Below are 21,388 nucleotides of genomic sequence, written 5' to 3'. Positions count from 1 at the left end.
AAATAAGTATTCATATATGTGCAAAATATGTATCATTTTCTTAACCTCAAATTTATAGTGGTGGAAAATTGATTTTAAAGCGATGCATTTTTATGCCTTTTCAAATGAAGATTCTAAGTGACGCTTTACTTTGTTTTCAAATGGATATGTATATAATGAGATCATTTACTTTTGATGTTAGAAAATCACAATTACTTACAACCATCCGATGTGGATTTAATAAAGTTCGATATATATATTTTTTTAAATTAGAGTTGGGTCAGTAAAATAAGTGCAGCTATTTAACTTCACATCCAATGGTCAAGATTAATTGTGATTATAGCAACGATAAATGGTCTCATTCAGTGTAGGAAAATCGAACCGGAACGGTAACTAGGTATGGGGCCGGAAGCGGTTCAACCGGCCTAACTAGTTAACCGGCGGGTTCAACCAACCTAACCAGGCAAGTTCCAGGCATTCAAAAAAATGTTTTATTTTTTTAAAAAATATGAAAAATATATTTAAATCATAATTAAATAAAGCACATCGAAATAAAGTTGAAAATTAATGAAATATGGATATTAAAGAATTGATTTGTGTTCAAGGGTATTTTTAAAAAAAAATTAAAAAGAAGGAAAAGTGTAAAAATAAGTATTAAAGGGCAAAACAAATTTCAATCTTTGTCAAAATGATGAAAAATATTAAAAAATACATTACAAACAAAATCTCTTATTTTTTGAGATTTTATATCTATATTTTTTAAATTATCCAATCGGTTTACCAATACTGGCCGAAACCGAAATTGGCCCGTAGACGGTAGGGGTGGCAATGGACTTGGAACCGACCCGATACTCGCCGGGAATACTTGAAAAAGGTCGAGTATGGGTCTAGCATTTTGACCTGCGCAGGTCAGGTCTGGGTCCAAAACTTGGACCCGAACATTATACAGGTCTAGATCCAGCTAGATCCGACTCTTACCCGTAAACGGTTAGAGATAAAATACTCTACTTTAAGCCCTATTCATTTGGGTGTACTAAAGATCTTATATAATTAGAACTAATAGCTATTAAACAACAAATCATAGGACTTGAAATCTAATAGCGGGTAATTATGACATTGTTATCAATAATATGGGTACATGAAAAAAAAAAAGAAAAAAAGAAGCTCATAATGAAAGTGACAACGGACAAGAGACCCATGGGTAGACTCGAGACCAGACGGGTATGGGTATGGGTCCAATTTTCGGACCCGACGGATCAAGTTCAAGTCCAAAACTTACACCCGAATTTATTCGGATTTGGGTCTTGACCCAAACCCGGCCGGTCGGCACCGCTCGTAACCGGTTTTGCACTAACCTGACAGTTAAAATTTTGAAAGGCCTTATTTTTCCTAGGTAAATATTTTTTCTTTTGAAAACCGCAACCGCGAAAAAATACCCCGGTTAAATGGAAAGCGGATAACACGAGAGGGAAGAGGGGCATTAAAACCTCCTGTGCCCGGAGAGAGAGAGAGAGATTATATGCCCATTGCTGGAGTTGAAGGGAGAGAGATCCCTGCGCACCGAGAAGAGAGACATTAGTCTAGAGAGAGAATGGGAAGTCGAGATCAGGGGCAAGGAAACTTGAGCAGCATGGTGGTCCGACCTGCTGAAAGTGGCGGAAGCGATTACGAACCAGGAGAGGTTCGCCCCCGTGACAGAGACCCCTTTTATTCATCATCAGGTTCGTTCCAATCCATTTTTTCTCTCTCTAAACATCTATTCAAAATCATTACGAGATGAGAGAGAAATTAAAAGGGTTTCACTTCTCACTCTTCATTTAGTCTCCCTCTCTCCCAAATCAGAGGCCATCTTATGCATCTAGAAGGGGATGAGAGAGAAAGACAAAGCAGACGAGGGTGCAGGGTTCATGGGCTTTGTGGATTTGAGGTTGGGGTTTTAATCCTACAAAGAAAAGGGGAAAACGAAGGGAAATTTAGGGTTTTGTGTACTTACTTTCATTTGTTTTCTATTACAGATCATGGGTTGTTGTTATATCGTTCTGGGGTTTCCGCGAAGTATATTCCATCGGTTTTCTAGGGTTTTGGTTCTTGGTTTTTTTTAGGGGATTTGGGGCCTGATTATCATGGCTTAAGTTTCGAAGGGTTAATTGGTTTTGTTTGGGAATTCGGGGAAGGAAGAGACGGTAAGACTTAATATTCAGATCATTTATTTTACCTCTCAATTGAATTCCTGGTTATTTATTTTCATGGTAATTTTTGATGGGGCTTGAAGGGAAGGTTCTTGGCTTGGGGTTCAAAATTTACAGTAATTGTTTCAGAGCTGAAAATGCAGATTGGGTAATTGTTTTACAGTTGTTTTTTTAAATACCAATTCTAGGTTACTTTGATATCAGGAGGGGAAACTGGGGATTCATGGCACTATTCTTAAGATCGAGAAAAAGATAGGCATGTAGTGGTTTTTCTGGAAAAACTTCCATGAAATTTCATCTTGGATCTGGTATCATTATTCAAGATGGAAGAGACATGCACTAGATGGGTTATGGGGGTTTTCTGGAATTTTCTTGTGTATCCTTTGGGGTTGGTTTTGCGAAGTTATGGATTATTGAGGGACCTGTTGCAACAAATGGAAATTTTGGTGGTTTTGTATCTTCTCGTGGAAGAACTTGGTGCCTTCTTTGAGACATGCGTTGGGACAAGGATTATATATGCTATTCTGATTGCAAACAAAGTACTTGTGAGTTTATGATGATGGATATACAAGCTTGAAATCACTGTTCTATAGTCATGTGAAAGGAAACGTGTTGGTCTTTTCTATGATGGGTCTGTTCTTGGGTGCTCGTTTTGTTTTTCTTACTTGTCAAGACTGTTAGGTCACTCATGATTTGTTAACTGGGTTTAGTGTAGACTCTTTGGATTGAATGTGTGGTGGGCCTGCAAAATGGATAGAATAATTTATGCAGTATTAAATGAATGAATTAGTTAAACATGGCTGATTTATTCTTTTTATTGTCTACTTATTTTTTCCTATTTTTTTGGTTGCTAAATGTTGCACTGATCTATATTCTTAATCCTTTTTTTTTTTGTCTTGATTGAGTTTAATTTTAGTTTCTGAAAAGGTTATCTTCATCTTGTTGGCCATTGCTGCATAATTAGTTTCCTCAAGCAGGAGATCCCATTTGTCCAGTCTTCCCTGTATTTTCTGTAATTGTTAGTTTTGAGTACATCCAAATGATTATGAATTCAAAATAACTAAGCAAATGTCCAACTAGACAGTAATCTACTTACTCATGACTCTTGAATTGGGGAATTAATTCTGTACATTATGATTTGTCCTTTGAGTACCAAATCTCATGCCAAAATGTCCTATGTTGCAGATTGTTTTATGTCATGTCATACTTTAAGTTGCTTCCTGAACGTTTCAAAACCCCAGCACTGAAATTCTACCCCTCCTTCCCTGGGGTCAACGAATTAAACTATTCCATAATTCACAAGGCTTAAGGAGATTGCCCCACTCTACCAAGGTTTCAAAAAACGCTAGGCGGCCGGCTTGGTGCCCAGCACCCAACGTACAAGTTATATAAATATGCAGTATATATATATATATATTTGTGTCAATTTTAGAATTTAGTACATTTGAAAATATTGTAACATATTTTGTTATGTACATATCGCTTGTTGAGAATAAATTTGTTTGAAATTTCAAAATTCAAACCGTACAAAATTTTAAAAAGTCTAATAGGATATGTATTAGAAATAGTCTCCAACTCTCCATATTTCAAAATAAGTGAAAAGGTTTAGGAAGGTTCTTCAAACCACAAAAAATACTTTCGATTCTCAAAAACAGATGTAGCTAAGAGCTTGAGGGTTTATGGAACTTTTCTTTTAACGTTGAAAATAACCCCCTTAACCTATTTAAACATCAAAATTATCTCATTTTCCCTTTTGGGTATTTAAAAAAAAAGAAAAATCCATCTCCCTGGGTGCCTGCCCAGGTACATCCGCCCGTGTAGGGTCGCCTGGGGCTGGGCGTGTGATATTTTGGTCCAGGCTGACTAGGCGGGCGCTTAGGCGCTGGGCGAACTGTTTTTTAAAACATTGCACTCTACTTCCCTATGGATGTATGGATGTAACGTTACTCTTTAGTGAACTGACAAGTAATTCGAATTTGCAATAACTGCTTGCCAAGCCACTGAACCCAACCAATATTTCAACTTCTCCTAAGTTGTTTGTTCTCTTTGTATTTTTTGGGTAAGTTTACAAGGGTTTTCTGTCTAACCTGTTTTATTAGATAAAAAAGAGAACCTCTACTGTGGTTTCCAATTTGTCCAAAATCAAATGTTGGTTTTTTCATTTGAGTCAAAACTTCCAGTTTCTCTTCTACTTTTTTTTTAACTTTTCTCATCTAAACTGTTATTATCTTTTTTGTTGAAGGAAATTATGTTACATTTGAGGTTTAGGGTGTTGTTTGAACTTTGGGTGCTCCTGGAAACTTAGTAACTTTGCAATGCAGTTTCTTGAGGAAGTTTACATTTACTTTAGTACATTTGGCTTCTATTCAACAGGCCTTGAGAGATATTAGGATCTGAAAACTTTAACATTTTGATGGTCTTATGTAGCGTTTGTGGGTTTTCAGTAGTTATGGTTTGGGAAAGGCTGACCCATTGAAATTAAAAAGAGTCTTGTTTTGGTATCTAAGCGAATCATCCTGGTTGTTGAGCTGGATGGCTTAGATTATGAATTTGAGTTCTTATGACGCGTACTTGGAATCTAAGCTCGAGGTTGGTCAAGTAAACTATGGAAGAAGGAATCTTTAAGTTGTGTTTTTTTGGGTTTCACTGGGTATAAGCACAAACTGAGAATGGTTTGATTGTTTGGAACTATTTGTTACTAATAAGAACAATGATCACTTATTGGCTGTGGGCATGGTTGTGTCATCCTCATTTGTGCTTTACATTTATTTTTGGATGATTGAAATGTATTGGGTATCCATTTTGCAAGACTCCAGGCATCACAACTGTGGAAATCCCTACCCAAACTCTATATTCCAATAATCTCATTCTCTCTCTCTTGGAGATCATTTTGGTAGTTATGGGTGTGATGGACAACTACCATATCATATAGAATATCTGTACTCCAGTTTTGAGTACCATATCCAAGAGCTATTGCTTATGGTGGACCGCTATGTTGTACTTTTGTTTATGTAGTGTTAGTATTGTTGCAATTTTTGAACTCTTTTCAGAGAATATTTAGTGTGAACAGGCTTCTCCAAAGGGCTGTATGGAGTTGGAAACAATTCAGTTGGTGATAGTAGAAATTTGACGTGGTACTGATTTAAACTTCGTATTGTGGGATCCCTGGACATATCATATAAACTGTGAGACTTAAAAGTTGACTTGGAGCATTAGTTCTCACATTGCAAGTTTGAGGTAATATTTGGGTGCTCAATGGATAACCTGGAGTGAAGTAATGGTGGTGTTTGAAAGCTGCAAAAGCCGGTTCATTCCATGGAGGCATGTATTTTATTTGCTCATTTAGTTAGAAGCTATGGTGAATTGAATCAAGGGTCGGTATTAGAAATGCGTCTTGTGGATCATTTAATCACATTGTTTGATTTTTTCATGGGTTCTATTTTGGCTTTGAGAATGATGGAACCAACATTGGTATATAATCATCTGGGTTTGAAGCTGTGTGTGCGTCTTGTATAGTTGGGCAATGGAAATTAATCTATGCCACTTTTTTTGGTAATAAAATACTAGCGAGATGTTGGCTTTGGGCAATTGGCATACCTTGGGCATATGCAACATCATACCAGTGGAGTCAACAGCTGTGGAGAGGTAAATGTTGGGCATGGTTTCAGTTTCTTCTCCATTGGTAGATTGAGAACTCCGGTTGGGTTGGTTTAGGAGATATACTAATGTTGTAGTGTACATGAAAGGTCACTTATGGGTGACAATGTTGACATGCTAGAAAGTTGTTTTCCCTTTTTCATTTTGGTTTTCTTGAATAAATTATGTTGGTTCTGTTGGGTCTCACTCCAGTTATCCCATCATTTGGTTTTGAACTGGAAGGTTTATTCAACTGGTCTTGATTAAAATTAATGTATCAAAACTGGCTTTTCATAGGTTGGTGGCTTTTGAAATTGTAATGGTTTTGCATGGAGGTTTTGAAATTGTCATTATTGAATTGGAATGGATGGAAGACCGAAGTGAAATTAGCCTTCAATTTCTCTGTGGCTGGGACTTTAATAGACTTGGGGCAATCAAATGAAAGGAATTTGCTCAACTTTCTTTTCATTTGAGCAAGAAACTGCAATGGTTTTGCATTTGATTTAGGTGGCTCTGACGAGGAGCTTGCTTCTACTTTAGCTGCATCCATAGATTGGTTTCCATTGGTTCTATTAGGAGGAGGTTTTGGCATATCAACTGGGTTTGGATATGTTCATGAAAAAATGGGTCAGGGACAGGGGTATTGGTTCGGTTTGCTCATCGGTTTTTTCTAGCTGCCTGCACATGCTGGAGTGCTTTGACTGGATTTCTCATAGTTTCCAATTCCAACAAAGCTTTGTTAGCATAATTCCCTTACTCTTATACATCTTTATCGAAGATTGGGCATTCCCCCTCATTGCAAAAGCAAAGAATAAGGTAGTTTTCATCAAGGCTTCTTGCATCCCTGGCTGCATCCCAAACAACTGTCTCCTCTCTTTCATGGATTCCCCATTTCTCATATCTTCTGCATTTCTCACTTTTATACTTTTCAGGATATGGGAATTCGGACCGTGCAGGTTCAGCATCTCCATTGCGCCATAGAAAGGTAGACCATCACTATGGTTCAGACTTTGATCATTTTGGGGGCTCTCGACGTGGCCGTGGATTTAGGGGTGGAAGAGGCCGAGGCAGGTTTCGAGATTTCTCACCTCCCCCTTTTGGTCGAGGAAGGGGTGGGAGGTCATATGGGAGGGGTTTCGAAGGACCTGATTATGGATCACCCCCATCATTTAGAGGCGAAACGATGAGTAGAAATAACCCAAATGTGCCCCCAAGGGAAGGTGACTGGATATGCTCTGAGCCATCGTAAGTTTGTCACTTTATGCATTTGCTTTTCATCATTTACATTGTAATTATTACCTTTTACATGGTTCCTGAAATGCGACTTCGTAATTCTGGTTACTGTTTTATCATTCTCATATAGTGGTGATAGAAAATGACTAAATCCCCTTGATCTCTACTGATGAACTTCTAACCTTTAAGTGGTGCTCAAATTGTCTCATGATTTGCAGCTTTTCATACTTCTAAGTTGGATACTAATAGATTCTTTCATAAATGTTTTTTCTTTTTTACCCAAAAAAAAGGATAGCAATAGATTCTTTCATGTATTTCTGGCAAAGTGTAGGCTTGGGTGCATTTTTGGTAGATACAATCGTCAAACTTTTCGAGTTCTTGAATAATTTTATCAATAGTTATCTCATTGTAAGTCAAAGAAAAGGTATACATCGAGTTTTCCCAGGTTACACCACACGCTCTTTGGCAACAGATATGGCCTCCTCATTGAGCACTTTAACAATGTGGTAAACTTCTCTTGAAATAGACAAAATCCTAAAATCTAAATTCATCTCTATGCCTCTTGTCCTTTTGTTATAGATGAGCCTATGCACTTGAATTATGTCAATATTATTAACTTATTAAAGTAAACTTCATCTATTACCAAATGATAAATTTAGCCTTTTATCCTTTCTCTTAATATTCCATTTTTTTCACCTTTATCTTCCTCCTGTTTCTTTATAAAAATCTCAACATAGGAGGATGACTGTAACTTATTTGTAAGATGCCACTAATATTTCTGACAATTCTTGAATATTTTCTTTTTTTTCATGCCTTAAAACTAAATTTCTCAACATTCTACTGCAAAAAATGTACCATATGCCAGTTCTGTGTATTTGAGCAAAATCCATGCTTACAACTAGTGATATGTTTCTCCTTTTCTCCCAAAGAATGACCAAGATTATCCCCTCATTATAAATTGGATGTAAATTGGTCTTACTTTGTTATAGTAATAACTTTACAATGTTTTGATTGTATCTGTGGCTTTTGACAGTTTCAAAGAAGTCTGACTCGGGCTCCTACTCTTCGGGGGCCGTAGACTGAGTCCCCCTGGTCTGACTAGGGCTAGTATGAGTTGGACCTGGAATTTTTTATGAAGAGAAATTTTAAAACTATGAGAAAAGGGAGATGGGCGATTCTGGGGTATTTTGGCCAGAATTGCCTGGCTCCCAATCTGATTCGACTTGAATGAGTCCTGATTTAGACCGGAGGTTTTTTAAACCCATTTCCTCGAGGAATTCATGTTTGGTCCGTAATAGTTTAACACTCTTTTGATGCAGGTGTGGAAACCTCAACTTTGCTCGTCGGGCATACTGCAACAATTGCAACAAGTTGCGAAGAGACATGGCCCCTTTCAGACCGCCTGGGCCCCACAGCCCACGTGGGCCCTACCCAGGCCCACCACCCCCACACGGCCCACCACGCATGGGCGGTCCACCACTGGATCGTGGACTCCCCCCAAGGAGCATGAATGGCTATGAATCACCTCCTCGTGGGGGCTACGGGCCCAGGGGATATGGGTCGGGCCCACCGCCTCCTAGGCATGGGGGTAGGTTCTCGGACCCACGAATGGGGAGAGAAGCTAGAGAGAGGGAGAGGCCAGGCTTTCATCAAGAAGAAATTGAGTTTAGAGAGAGAGAGAAGTTTGGCAGGCCACTGCCTCATCAGGAGTGGGGTAATGGGCCTAGGGAGAGAGAGAGGGATGATTTCTTTGCTGAAAGGAGGGGACCTTACAACGATGCAAGGAGAGACAGGGGCCCACCTTCACCACATCAGCCGCCACGTGAGAGATGGGCCCGAAACCCTAGAGAGAGAAGCAGATCGCCTTTGAGGGGTACAGGGTTTAAGGATTATCATAGAGACTCTTACATGGATAGAGGGAGAGAAGACCGGAGGGGTGGAACCCGCGAAAGAATGGATGATGCCTACTAAAGATGGAGAGAGAGAGAGAGAGAGAGATTAGTTTTTTGAGGCTTGTGAACATTGAATTTCACCATCTACTCTGTGGTTCAGGCTGATTGAGCTTTATTGCTTAACTTTCTTGGTTCAGCAGTCTGGTTTTTGGTTCTTGGGATCCTTGTAAGGGCAATGTACTATTTGGCAGGTCCCCAAGGAATGAGGTCATAGGTGTTCCTTTCTTGATTGATATGGTATGACTCAGTTTTGATACTCCTTTGTGGGATGAACTTTCATTGTTACTGGATGAAATATTGCATTTGTGAAACGTGTGCTTGTTTATATTATGCTCATGGAGACAGTCACTTGTTGAAAAATTTTAGTTCAACATGTTGCAAGCTTCCTCATCCCCCTTACCCCCGCCTTTTTTTTATTCCCATGCCCCAACAATAAATAAATACATAAAATAAAAAATGCACTTTTTATTATGGGATTGATTATAAAGAGATCATTTATTTTTTGTAGTCACAATTATTTTCATGTCAAATTGGATGGTTTGGGGTGAGTCTGAAAAATTTTATTTATTTTTGAACTTTGTATCTAATCAATAACACTCTAATAACAACTGAAAAATTTTATTTATTTTTGAATTTTGTATCTAATCAATGTCATTTCTATAACTATTCATTTTGAAATTTTAGAAGCAAAAATGATTGTGATCTTATTGTATAAAAGGAATACGGTTTCGAACAATCTTTGTTATTGTCATTAAATCCCTTATATTACTTATATTTGCCTTGGCGGGTATACAATATGCGGATAGGATCATACTAATTATGTTACTTATATTTGCCTTTGCGGGTATACTATATGCTTTAGACTTGCTAGATGGTGCCATGGTGGAATAGAAGTAGTGCCGGTGAAAAGGCTGTGTAGGAGTTGCATTCTCTTCCACGCCTACAGGCTTGGGTGGACTGACCCCCTTATTTGCGGTCCTCCTCATAGATTTGGCTGTTCGAAAATTGGATCTTTTAGATGATCCATAATCGGTCAAGGGATCATTTTTGTTTAAGCTAAGGAATGTATATGATTCTTGGGAAATTATCAGCAATAATTTTAGCCTAATTGCAAAAAAAAACTCTCAAGTTTTATAAATTTCGTTTACACTTTTTTTTTTTTTTATCAAAATAACCTGCCGTATTATTGTGAAGAATATTACGGTACTTTAAATACCGTAATGTTTAGCGCATTTTATACAGTACTTAATGTTTAGCGCATTCTGTAATGTGTAACGCATTTTATACAGTACTTTAAGTATTGTAATGTTTAGCATATTTTATACAGTAGTTTAAGTACTGTAATATTTAGCGCATTTTATATGGTACTTTTAATACCGTAATATCTCCAATCTTTGTTAAGGTATTTGAACTGCCGTAATACTTTCCGTAGCTTTGTTGGGTCATTATACGATATAAAAATAACCGTAATTATTTCTTGCCTTTTTTTTTTGACTATTTGTTTATCATAAAACTCTATTTTCATGACTATTTTCTCATCTTAGCGTCCCTTCTCTCTCTTTCTCTCTCACATCCATTTTTTATCTCTTGTTTATTTTCTATCATCTCATCTATTTATCAATCTTTGAACAAGGTCTTTGAGAGCTATTTCCCAATCCGTGAGCATTAAATATACACACTAACACGATTTTATATGTATGTCATCAAAATCGTCAAGCTTTTATTTCCTTGGATTTGAGCTGGGAACATTTTATAAGAATATTATGTTGTTTTTTCTATAGTACTTGATGTAGTTAGGTTGGCCATTGTAATTTTTTTTATTAAAATATTGCATAAATAGGTTTTAGATTTGTATTTATATTGTGCCATTTGTATTTCAATCTAATGTCCCTCTATAATGCAACATCCTCATTATATATAAGTATTTTGAAACTTCTCAACAATATTTTATATTTATTTCCATCTAAAATTTCTATGCAGTGATTGAGCTTGTACACAACAATAATGGGTGACAATAAAGTGAACAACGTTTTATACTTTGGTAATTTTTTTCAGGAGGAAATCTAATTATGAAAGTATTTTCTATAACGGTGTGGACATAAATGTTATATTTTTTAGGAGGATCCCATCATTCGACCAAGTAAAAGATCATTTGTCAAAAGTATTAAATTATGCGACTATTAGGTATATTGACCCAGGGTTACCAAGTAACAGTAATATGATATGTAATGCTGATGATAACGACATTATAAATATGATGGAAGGGTCTTCTCTCATCGCTATGCACTTATCAAACAGACGTATTGAGTCCGACTCCATTGAATATCAACTACCAACAATGCACGATAATGGTCCATCAAGATTGGCCATGTAAGACGTTTTTAATGAAATTCATTATTTTTTTTATTTATCAATATTTTGTTATGGGTTAGGATAATTCTTACTTATTCTTCAGTTTTTTTTCGATAGCAGTTCCCGACCAGAGCAAGTAGTTCACAGTGAAGGTGCTGATGGCATAAGCGTCGAAGATAAGCATGATTCAGAAATTGAGTAGCGTATCGACGACATCGATTAGATAAAAAGCCCCCTCAAGATTAACAATTACGAAGTTGTACTTCGACAAAGTCAGGATTTTGATGACATACAGCTATGGTATAATCACCTTATATTGATTATGCCATATCACAAAACTTCAATATGAAGTTGATAAAAAGCGAGGACATATGTGTATGGGCGAGGTGTATTGCAGACGAGTGCTCATGGCAAGTGCATTGTTGGAGGGTTAATACAACAAAATTTTTCAAGGTGAAGAACTTTATAAATGTGCACTCATGTGCGGGCGGAATAGTTAGGGTTCATCAGCCGCTGGCTCGAAGCCACTGGGTGGCAAGCAAGATCAAAAACCGTTTGAATGATATGCTCAATCTGACACCTGGAGATGTGGTTAATGATATACAACGTGATCACTGTGTCATGTTATCTTACTAACAAGCATGGCGGGGCAAAGAGGCTGCACAAGAGATAAATGAGGGTTCTCATGTAAAGCCACACGAGGATCTCGCTAAGTACCTTCATAAGATCCGAATCACTAACCCTGAAACCGTAACAATTATTCAAACAGATAATCATGATAGGTTTGAGACATTTTTGAAGGGAAGATATAACAATATACTATTGACTGTAGTTGGGGTAGATGCTAATGAACATATATTTCCTATAGTATATGCAGTAGTTGAGAGTGAAAATACACCAAGTTGGACTTGGTTTTTAGAACTTCTCAATGCGCAGTTTCGTGAGAGGCCTGATTTGCCAATATTGGCTATTGTCTCATATTGTCAGAAAGGGTTGCAAGTCGCAATTGAAAAGGTATTCCCAACTAGTGAACATGACTATTGTATGAATCACCTTGCCAATAACTTCAAAAAGTCCTATAGAAATTTGGTGCTCACAAAGCTTTATTGGAAAGCTACATGTGCATTGTCTATATCAGACTTCGATGAATACATCACAAAGATTAAGAGTGCAAATGCTGAGGCCTATGACTAAATCATGTTACAACATCCGAAATATTGGACAAACACATATTTTCGAGGGTGTAAATACAATCATCTCACATCGAACATCTCCGAATCATATAATCGGTTGATACTAAAGGCTTAGGAGAAGCCCCTTATTAAACTCCTCGATTGCCTAAAGGTTAAGCTCATGAGAATAATTTCAAAGAAGATGGTCATGTCCCTAGAATTGAACAACGTGCTTACACCAAAGGCCCAAGAGGTAATAGACATGAGGAGTGATAAATCCGGATTTCTTCATACAGTCATATGGGCACATGTGGTATGTATGATATCAATGCGGATAAGAAATATGTTGTTAATCTGGTGACACATACATGCAGTTGTCAGGTGTGGCAGGTGAGTGGATTGTTGTGCATTGCGATCGCCGCTATAGATCATAGTCATCAAGATGTTACAGAGTTTTACAGTGTTTATATTGCAGTTCAAATGTACCATAGAGCATATTCCCTTCCTTTCAACCCTATGCCTGATGCACTAGAGTTGCCAGAGAATGTCTATACAACAATAATGTCGCCAGCTGCAAAGCGAACCGCGGATCGGCCAAAGAAACGACGCATACAAATATAGTTCAAAGAGATTAAGCTTCTTAAGTGTATCCGATTCGGGATCATGTGCCATAATCGAGAGACATGCAAATTAAGTATATGAAATGATGTAAAGTGGCTATTAATGCCAGTTGATCTTTTTTTGATATGCCATTTTGTTTTTGAATTTGTAAATAGGCCAATGCCTGCTGATATGGCTTTTTGGTTTAATTAATGAAATATCTAAAATTGTTGATTATGATGAGTGCCTGTTCAATTTTAAAAAAGTATGTATTCATGCTTATTCAATTTTAAAAAGAAGACTTATTCTTAATGTAATGTATTGTTTATGTGTTGTTTATAGAAGACTTAAGTTCAATTTTTATGTAATGTGGTATGCAATATGTGGTATGTGAGATTGTTTATAGAAGACTTAAGTTCAATTTTTATCTTTAAATTTCATATCAGAGATGAAGATAATTTCCAGAGCATCATAAAAATTTCTTATACTTAAACAACATATTTCAACACTATTTGAAGGTATGCTTTACTTTGATTGTTTAGGATCTCAGCGTTATACAAACCGCATAATAAAGCCTCATCTCTAATCCTCACTTAGAAAGGACTTTGAGCATAAAAAATCATGGTCATGGTTCTAAAATTACTTTCCAATAGAAACTATAAATTTTGAAGCTCAAAAAATGGTACAGATCTCGTGGATCTATGACAACTTATTTTTAGGGCGAAATAAACGGTATAAATAACATATTCAAAATATACACTATTTTTAGGACTTGAAATCCTAATTTTTTTATTAATGGTCAAGGCTTAGGTGACCAATTTGAAGATTTCCATATTAGACCTACTATTTTTGAGGTGTGGCTTTACTTATTGGAAAAAGTTTATATAGAGACGAGGCTCTAAACAATCAAAGTGGAGCCTCCCTCAAGAATTTCATGAGAAGAGGTTATTTTGATGCCCAAATATCCTCAAATTGATCATCTTGACATCAAGATGCATGGACATGAGAAAAACCAAGGATTTCAAGTTTTATAAATAGTGCATTTTGTAACGTATTTTTATTCAATTTTCAAGATTTTAAGCTTTCATAGATCTACTGGATCTAAATTATTTTTTTAGCTTTAAATATTATAATCAAGGATGAAAAAATATTTTAAAGCTATCACAAAGATTTTCAGTACTGAACCCACATTTCTCGATACTATATGAAGGAGCGCTTTACTTTGATTGTTTAGAGCCTCGGCTCTATACAAACTGCACCCTTGCTTATCAGCGCGATAAAAAACATTTGCCGTATATAATCCTTCCCATGTTTAATTGCAAAATTATTAACGGGGACATTTTCGTCATTTGTGTAGGAGAGAAAACAAAGCGAGAATTCTCTTCTCTAACCTCACCACCGGCGGCAAAACAAAGAAAGAAACCCTAGCCTTTTGCAAACTCCTTGAAAACCCTAAAGCCTACATTTGTCTCTGCTCTTTCTCTTTCTAGGCGACGAAGCAACTGAGGCCCAGGTACTCTCTCTCTTCCTCTGGCTACTCTCTCTCTATCGATCTATGTTCTCCTGTCTGATGTTTTCCCTGTATCACGATGGGCTGATCTCTCTTTCTCTCTCGATGTATATCTTTATTGTGTATTTCTTTGGCCTTTTTTTCCGGAATTACCTCATCTCTATGGCTTCTCTCTTATTTTTCTACCTGTTATGTCTCTTTCTCTCTCTCTTCCATTTTTTCTCAGTTTTAAATGAGGAAAATATGTGATTCTGGGTGCTCATCTGCGTGTGATAAATGGAAAGTCCTATCTTTTCTGATACTGATGCTATACATAGTTGCATACTGAATTGCTTGTTTTTTGGAATGATGCTCTCTGTGAAAGATAGGATCAAAATCTTGTTTTACCACGGGGTTTCGTCTAAATGTTCATATATGCTAGATGAAAAATAGTCATCACGGGTTCTGAGCTGTCCTTGAATACAAAGTGAAATCTGAAAGTTGGGACCTGATAATCTCTGTTGAATTCATAAAAATTATAGAAATCTTAATGGGTTCATGTTTTTTGGTGAAAAAGGGCTGTGTTCACTGTTTGTTTTATAGAAAGGTGAAGATAAAAGGGCTAAAACTGGTGTAGAGCCTGAAAAAGGTTAGATCACGATTTATATGCAATGAATACTTGTCATCAAGAACATGTAATTGCTTGCCTGATAAAGGAAAATGCATCTATCACAATAACCTTTTTAGTTTTTACTATAGCCATTTGTAAAGGAATTTGCATTGATTATTGAATAATGCAATAATCTAAGCATATGGTCAGTGGTTGTTTCATGGGTCCATTCCTTTGCCATTAGATTTAGATTTCCTGTTGAAATTTATTTAAACAATTTCAACTATTGATGACTGGAAATCATTGATTGACCTAAAACTGATAGGCCTCTTCTCTGTGGAAAACATTTGGGTTTCCTTGTTAAGGTTTATAGCAAGTTAAAGGGCGGAAAAAAATCAGCTTGGCATCATGGGCCGTATGCATAGTCGTGGGTAAGTTTTTGTGTCGTTTATGTTATCCTCTGTTGGAAAGGAAAATATCATGTTGCTGCATATATGCTCATTTAAGAGGAACCTGTACATGTGTTTATCTAACAGGAAAGGTATTTCCTCTTCGGCATTGCCATACAAGAGGACTCCCCCTAGTTGGCTCAAGATATCTGCTCCTGAGGTAAGCTTATTTCCGCTCTTTTTGTTGTTTTCTCATCAGGTTCCCCATTAATAAAGTATATACTATTACATATTACATTTTATCAGAAAATGACAATATGTGATGGCATATATGTCTTCTATGAAATCTCTGATACGGTTATTACCCAAATCTTTTGGTAATTGGTTTTGAAAGGGATCCACAAAATTGAATGGCGTTTGTTAAATGCATAGTTTGGACATTAAGACTTGCTTGACTTTTATTATATAGCGTAATCTTTTTATGCTGCGAATGATACATCACTATTGATGGTGAGGATTTTATTACAAACTCGATGATGGATGACTTCTACATTGGCTGCACGCTGTTGTTTTAAGGTCTTGTAGTAACTTCACAACAAGCTAAAGAATCTCTCATGCTCTTGAGATTTTGTGTTTATTGAGGGACTCAAGAATTATTGCTGTAGTTCTTTGCAAGTCAAAAGGTCACTTGTAGATTAGCCAGTCGTATTTTCATGTTGTCACATCAACAACACATGTGGAACTTTCTTGAGGAGTGGGTCATTGTGAGTTTGTGGATTAATTATGTTTTGGGCATTTCTTCATGGATGTTTACATGTTTTCATATAAAAAGCTCTCTCTCTCTCTCTCTCTCTCTCTCTCTCTCTCTCTCTCTCTCCCCCTCTTTGCCTGCTCCTTCTGTTGTGTGAGAGAACAAATCATAAGTGAGATATACCAAGTCACCTAAAGTGACCGAAGGGATGTATCATAGAAAAGGAAAGAATGGAAGTAGTGTTTCAAAAAGCAGACCGTCCAGCTCTTGGGCGGCCGCCGAGAGCTCTTTGTAAGATTCTAAAAAAGAAAAAGAAAAGCCTTGTAAGGTGAAGAGTTGCAGTTGGCCACTTCTCATTATGTTATTTTGTTGTCTATGATCTCTATGTGCAACAGTGTTGTTTTATTTGTTGTTTACAGAAACATTTGCACACTGAATTACATTGAATGTATCGAGTCCTGTTTCCCAATTACTTTTGTAAAAGAAAGGATTTCCTATGGCACTTGAATCTGGATATGCTACAAATGGTGCCAACATGTTAAGTATTGAAATCCTTTTGGAAGTTAGAACCACTTGAATGTTTAGTTGAAAAGCCTATTCGCAAGGGAAGTAATGTATACAAAAAATTAAAAAAGAAGAATAAAAAGTATCCAAATATAGTATATACATCTGATAATTGTTTCTTATAATGTACACAATATGCATATACATATGTGACTTATACTTTTGTATTTTAATCTTTCGTACTTAAGCATTCAGGTTTTTAATTACAAATCAATTTAGTTCACGTGAAATGTGGGTTGTGGCCTCTGTAGCAAGGAAGATGCATCCTGAATCTGCGCTTGTTATTGTACATATATGTACATGACAACTTACTTTATATATTCTATTCCTTATTATTATTTGTGTTACATTGTACATGACAACTTACATGTTACAGTTTATATACTCTTTTCCCATTGTTCTGTTGGAAGGAGCACACTTTCATATGCATCTCAAAATTGATTTGATATAATCTTTTGGATTTTTTTTTTTTTTTTTTTTGACTTTCGACTTCCTTTTTCTCCTGCAACAGCTTTTTACATCCAAATTACATTTGGGTAATAAAGCTGAAATGTATCCTTATACAAATCATTTTTTATTATTATTATTTTTGCAGGTGGCGGAAAGCATTTGCAAGTTTGCTAAGAAGGGTTTGACCCCCTCTCAGATAGGTGTTATCCTTCGTGATTCACATGGCATTGCTCAGGTCAGAAGTGTCGCTGGAAATAAGATCTTGAGAATTCTCAAAGCTCACGGTATACCTGCATTTTCTTCCTGCCTCTTTTCCTGTCTTGTTTTAGATGTTAGAAGTTGTTTTTGTGCTTCGGTGTTTGGAGCTCCATTCCAAGCCAATTTATGGAAGCGCGGTGAACAGGTCTTGCTCCAGAAATACCAGAGGATTTGTACCATCTTATTAAAAAAGCAGTAGCTATCAGGAAGCATCTTGAGAGGAACCGAAAGGACAAGGATTCCAAGTTCAGGTTGATTTTGGTTGAGAGTAGGATCCATCGATTGGCTCGATACTACAAGAGGACAAAGAAGCTTCCACCTGTTTGGAAGTAGTGAGTAGCCCGATTCTTACTATCAGTTTCAGCTTATAACCATTTTCATTGAATGGTTTTTGTGTTTCCTTGTGGTCTGTAAGGATTAGTGGGTTGTGTGCATAGTTATTGTGACTAGCCTAGCCAGCCTCACGGTTGGACCACTAACAGTGGTCAAAACAATGTTTGACCGGCTTTGGCCGATTGGACCTAAGTTCCAAGTGGAACACAGTTTTGAAACACTATTTGGAGTATGTTGGACAAATAACTTGAAACATCATTGAGTTGTTGTGATGATTTCTATAAAAGTTCTATGTAATATGGATGACAAATAACTTCATGCACTTGTTTTGTGGTGAGTTGTTTTGTATGTGTGTGTGTGTGTGTGTGTGTGTGTGTGTGTGTGTGTGAGAGAGAGAGAGAGAGAGAGAGAGGGGATTTTGTAGACTAATCCTCCATTCTCTGTTTTCTTTGTTTTGCAGTGAGTCTACCACAGCCAGCGCACTGGTGGCTTAGGTTGATTTCAGAAGGCCGGGACTCTCCAAGTTGCTTTGCTTCTATTTCTTCTCCCAAACAAAGAGGAAAACCAATTTCTTGTTCTTTTTGTTTTCCTTTTCTCTATTGGGCTGTTTTATTGAAACCCTAGTTCAATGGAGTCTTTTTAAGTGTCCTTTTTATTGATGAAAATTTTGTGGTATCAGCAGGATCTTATGGCTGAATTTGTTGAGCAAGTAGTAAGAAAATTTAGTAGCTCAAGTTTTGTAACCTCTTTATCACCAGTTTAGAGAGATTACATTGTACTATGCTAGTCTGCTTTTTATCCCTTACAAAGATGGATTATGGTTTGGAAACAGAGTGAATCTGCATATTTGGACCGGTAGGGTGAGGTGGGTAATGCATTTTTCCATATACTTAGAAGATTTTGTTCTCCGGCGGTTGTGAACTGGCCATTTGCCCCCTTGAGTAGATCTAACATTTATCATATGCCCTAAACCTACACTCTGTTTCTAGGGCACTTACCATATACTTTTCTTCTCACTTGTTTTGAGGGAAGATAAATTGGATCATGTCTCAAGTTGTGTCATATTTAGGTAGGGGCCATGAGGCCATTCTAATCTTCCCTGCACCATTCCATTTTTATCTGATCTCTTTGAAGAGGCTTCTTTTTCTCAATGGTTTCCTGCCTAGTTTAATGTTATTTGCACCTTTCTTAACGGTGATTTGGTATATGTAAAACTCTAGTTTCCAATGTGGAATGAGTTTATATAAGGTTGCAAGAATGCACCATAAAAATCTAGTAGAATGGAGTGTTTTGAAGTTGGAAAACATTCCAATTGATCATCTCGATTTTGAGATGCATGGGTATAGTGAGAAAAAAAAAAAGAATTTCAAGTACACCTACAGTTTGAGGTCGGCTCCAAATACATCCACCGTCCCAAATTTAAATCTGAACCGTTGATTTTGACGGGTGCTGGATGGAGGATTTGGACATTTTGACGAATAATGGGCGGGTGATGGATGGAGGATTTGGACATTTCGGCGAATAATGGAGGATTCAGATATTAGGACAACGAAATTGTGGTGCCCATTATCTCATAAGGTCTCTCACCTGCAAAAAAAACTATAAAAAATATACCTAGTAAAATAAAATGATGAAGGTGCCCCTAGAAGCTTTGGAACAGTTTGGTCATTTTATTTTTGGATATATTTTTTAGTTTCTTTTAGGTGCATCTATTGAGATGATAACACGAACCAAATGTCATGTTCTTATAATGAGAACATGATTTGTTAAAAAAATAAAAATAAAAATAAAATTATTTGAGATGCCAAATCTAAGATCAAACAATAAGAGGCTGACTTGTGAAATTACGTCTGAAGTTGTCTAAGCCATGCATTTAGATCGGACGATGGCTGAAGTTGTCTAAGCCATGCATTTAGATCGAATGGCTAAGAGAGTAGAATATATGATTTCTTAGCGGCATAGGGAAGGCTTTTCTATATTTAAATGGTCAATCTATCTTATAGAATCATTAGGTGGTCTAATCATTATATTTAACAGTGTAATGAATATTGTTACTCCTGAAATAATTTGTTTAAAAACAACCTATGTTTAGTTTTTGGAATACTACTTGTGTTAGGTTCAAGAACTCAAAACTTGCCACATTTCATTGAAATTATTGTTCACTGATCCTAAGTCCAAACAAAGAGGGGTACTATTGTTATTTCTCTTTAATCAAGGGGCGTGGCAAATTTACCCCATTTTCTCCGAGGTTAGCAACACAAAAATTTATCTTTTTGCATTGGAAACAATTATCCACAAAAATTTATCCTTTTGTATTGGAAACAATTATCCTGAGTTCGTAGGTTTGACCAAGTGGCTCCAGCAATTTAGTAAGGGCTAAATTATCAAAATCCCATTGCTGGTTAAATGGGATGATTTGATGGCCTTTTATGAGGAGATGGTTTTACCATTAAACTGATATTTTATCTAATTAAAAAATGAAAAACGTATATAAAGAAATTATTTATTTTTACTGTAAGGAGGTCACCTTGCACTTGGTTAGATTTTAAATCGGGTGGCCATGAGCGTGTCATATAATTGACTCAAAGTTCAACAAAAAAAAATGAAAAAAATTCTCAAACTTTATTGAACACACCCTAAGCCATCGAATTGGACATTTAATGGATAAGAGTAATTGTGACCTTTGACAATCATTTAGAAAGATAAGATTAAAATTGATTTTTATATACTTTTATGAAAATATATGGAAATTTATCAAAAAAGCCAATAAGAGATGAACCATCTTATACTTTGTTTATTAGCAATTATTCAAACTCAAGACAATGTGATTTTCATGGGGTACTTTGAATTAAATCAAAAGATATGGGCAAATTGTTAATCCAATATTAATTTGATAAATTTCTCAAAAACGCTAATGGTTTGCTGACTTTGGTTCTATATATATATATTTTTTTATTTTTTTTATTTTTTTTATTTGACAGGTGCACAAGAATGTTATTCAAGATAAACTACCACGATTACAATGATAAAGTAGAAACAATCAAACGATTAGCATGAACACTGTCCTTAACAAGAGAATCAAGTCTCACATTAGCCTCCCCATAAGCATAGTTAAAACTAACCACCTGATTTCTGCAACAATCCATAACCTGCATCAACTGCTTCCTATAACTCTATAGAGGCTCACCCAATCCTGATCACCATTTAATAACATTAAGTGAGTCCCTTTGAATCACCCACCCCACCAAAGGATAATTATCTTTCAGAATTTTTACCCCTTGCATAACAACCATAAACTCAGCATTGTTAGTAGTAGCAATTCCACAAGGGCCGTAATCACCCACCCCACCAAAGGATAATTATCTTTCAGAATTTTTACCCCTTGCAGAACAACCATAAACTCAACATTGTTAGCAGTAGCAATCCCACAA

At 36.5% G+C, this 21,388-nt stretch overlaps 2 protein-coding genes across 3 annotated transcripts; both read left to right on the top strand.

Moving 5' to 3' along the window:
* The first annotated feature begins 1,490 nt into the window (after window positions 1-1,490).
* On the top strand, window positions 1,491-9,300 carry LOC18426642 (RNA-binding protein-like protein). Its single transcript, XM_011622260.3, has 3 exons — window positions 1,491-1,700; window positions 6,737-7,049; window positions 8,357-9,300. The coding sequence occupies exons 1-3, from the start codon at window positions 1,571-1,573 to the stop codon at window positions 9,006-9,008; spliced, it is 1,095 nt and encodes a 364-aa protein (XP_011620562.1). The 5' UTR covers window positions 1,491-1,570; the 3' UTR covers window positions 9,009-9,300.
* Window positions 9,301-14,559: 5,259 nt separating this feature from the next.
* LOC18426639 (small ribosomal subunit protein uS15) lies at window positions 14,560-18,786 on the top strand. Of its 2 annotated transcripts, none has more exons than XM_006833281.4 (6): window positions 14,560-14,626; window positions 15,578-15,643; window positions 15,749-15,821; window positions 17,512-17,650; window positions 17,770-17,956; window positions 18,418-18,786. In XM_006833281.4, exons 2-6 carry the CDS (start codon window positions 15,621-15,623, stop codon window positions 18,449-18,451), a joined length of 456 nt encoding a protein of 151 aa, XP_006833344.1. In that variant the 5' UTR covers window positions 14,560-14,626; window positions 15,578-15,620; the 3' UTR covers window positions 18,452-18,786. The 2 variants fall into 2 exon arrangements, with proteins under 2 accessions (XP_006833344.1, XP_011620561.1); XM_011622259.3 differs by having other exon boundaries at window positions 15,538-15,643.
* Window positions 18,787-21,388: the final 2,602 nt, after the last annotated feature.

This window comes from Amborella trichopoda, chromosome 5, assembly GCF_054954075.1.
Source record: "Amborella trichopoda isolate Santa Cruz 75 chromosome 5, AtrichopodaSantaCruz75HAP2 v2.0, whole genome shotgun sequence".
Taxonomy (NCBI): domain Eukaryota; kingdom Viridiplantae; phylum Streptophyta; class Magnoliopsida; order Amborellales; family Amborellaceae; genus Amborella; species Amborella trichopoda.
The sequence above is the reverse complement of the archived record's forward strand: the minus strand, read 5'-3'. Positions and strand labels throughout refer to the sequence as shown.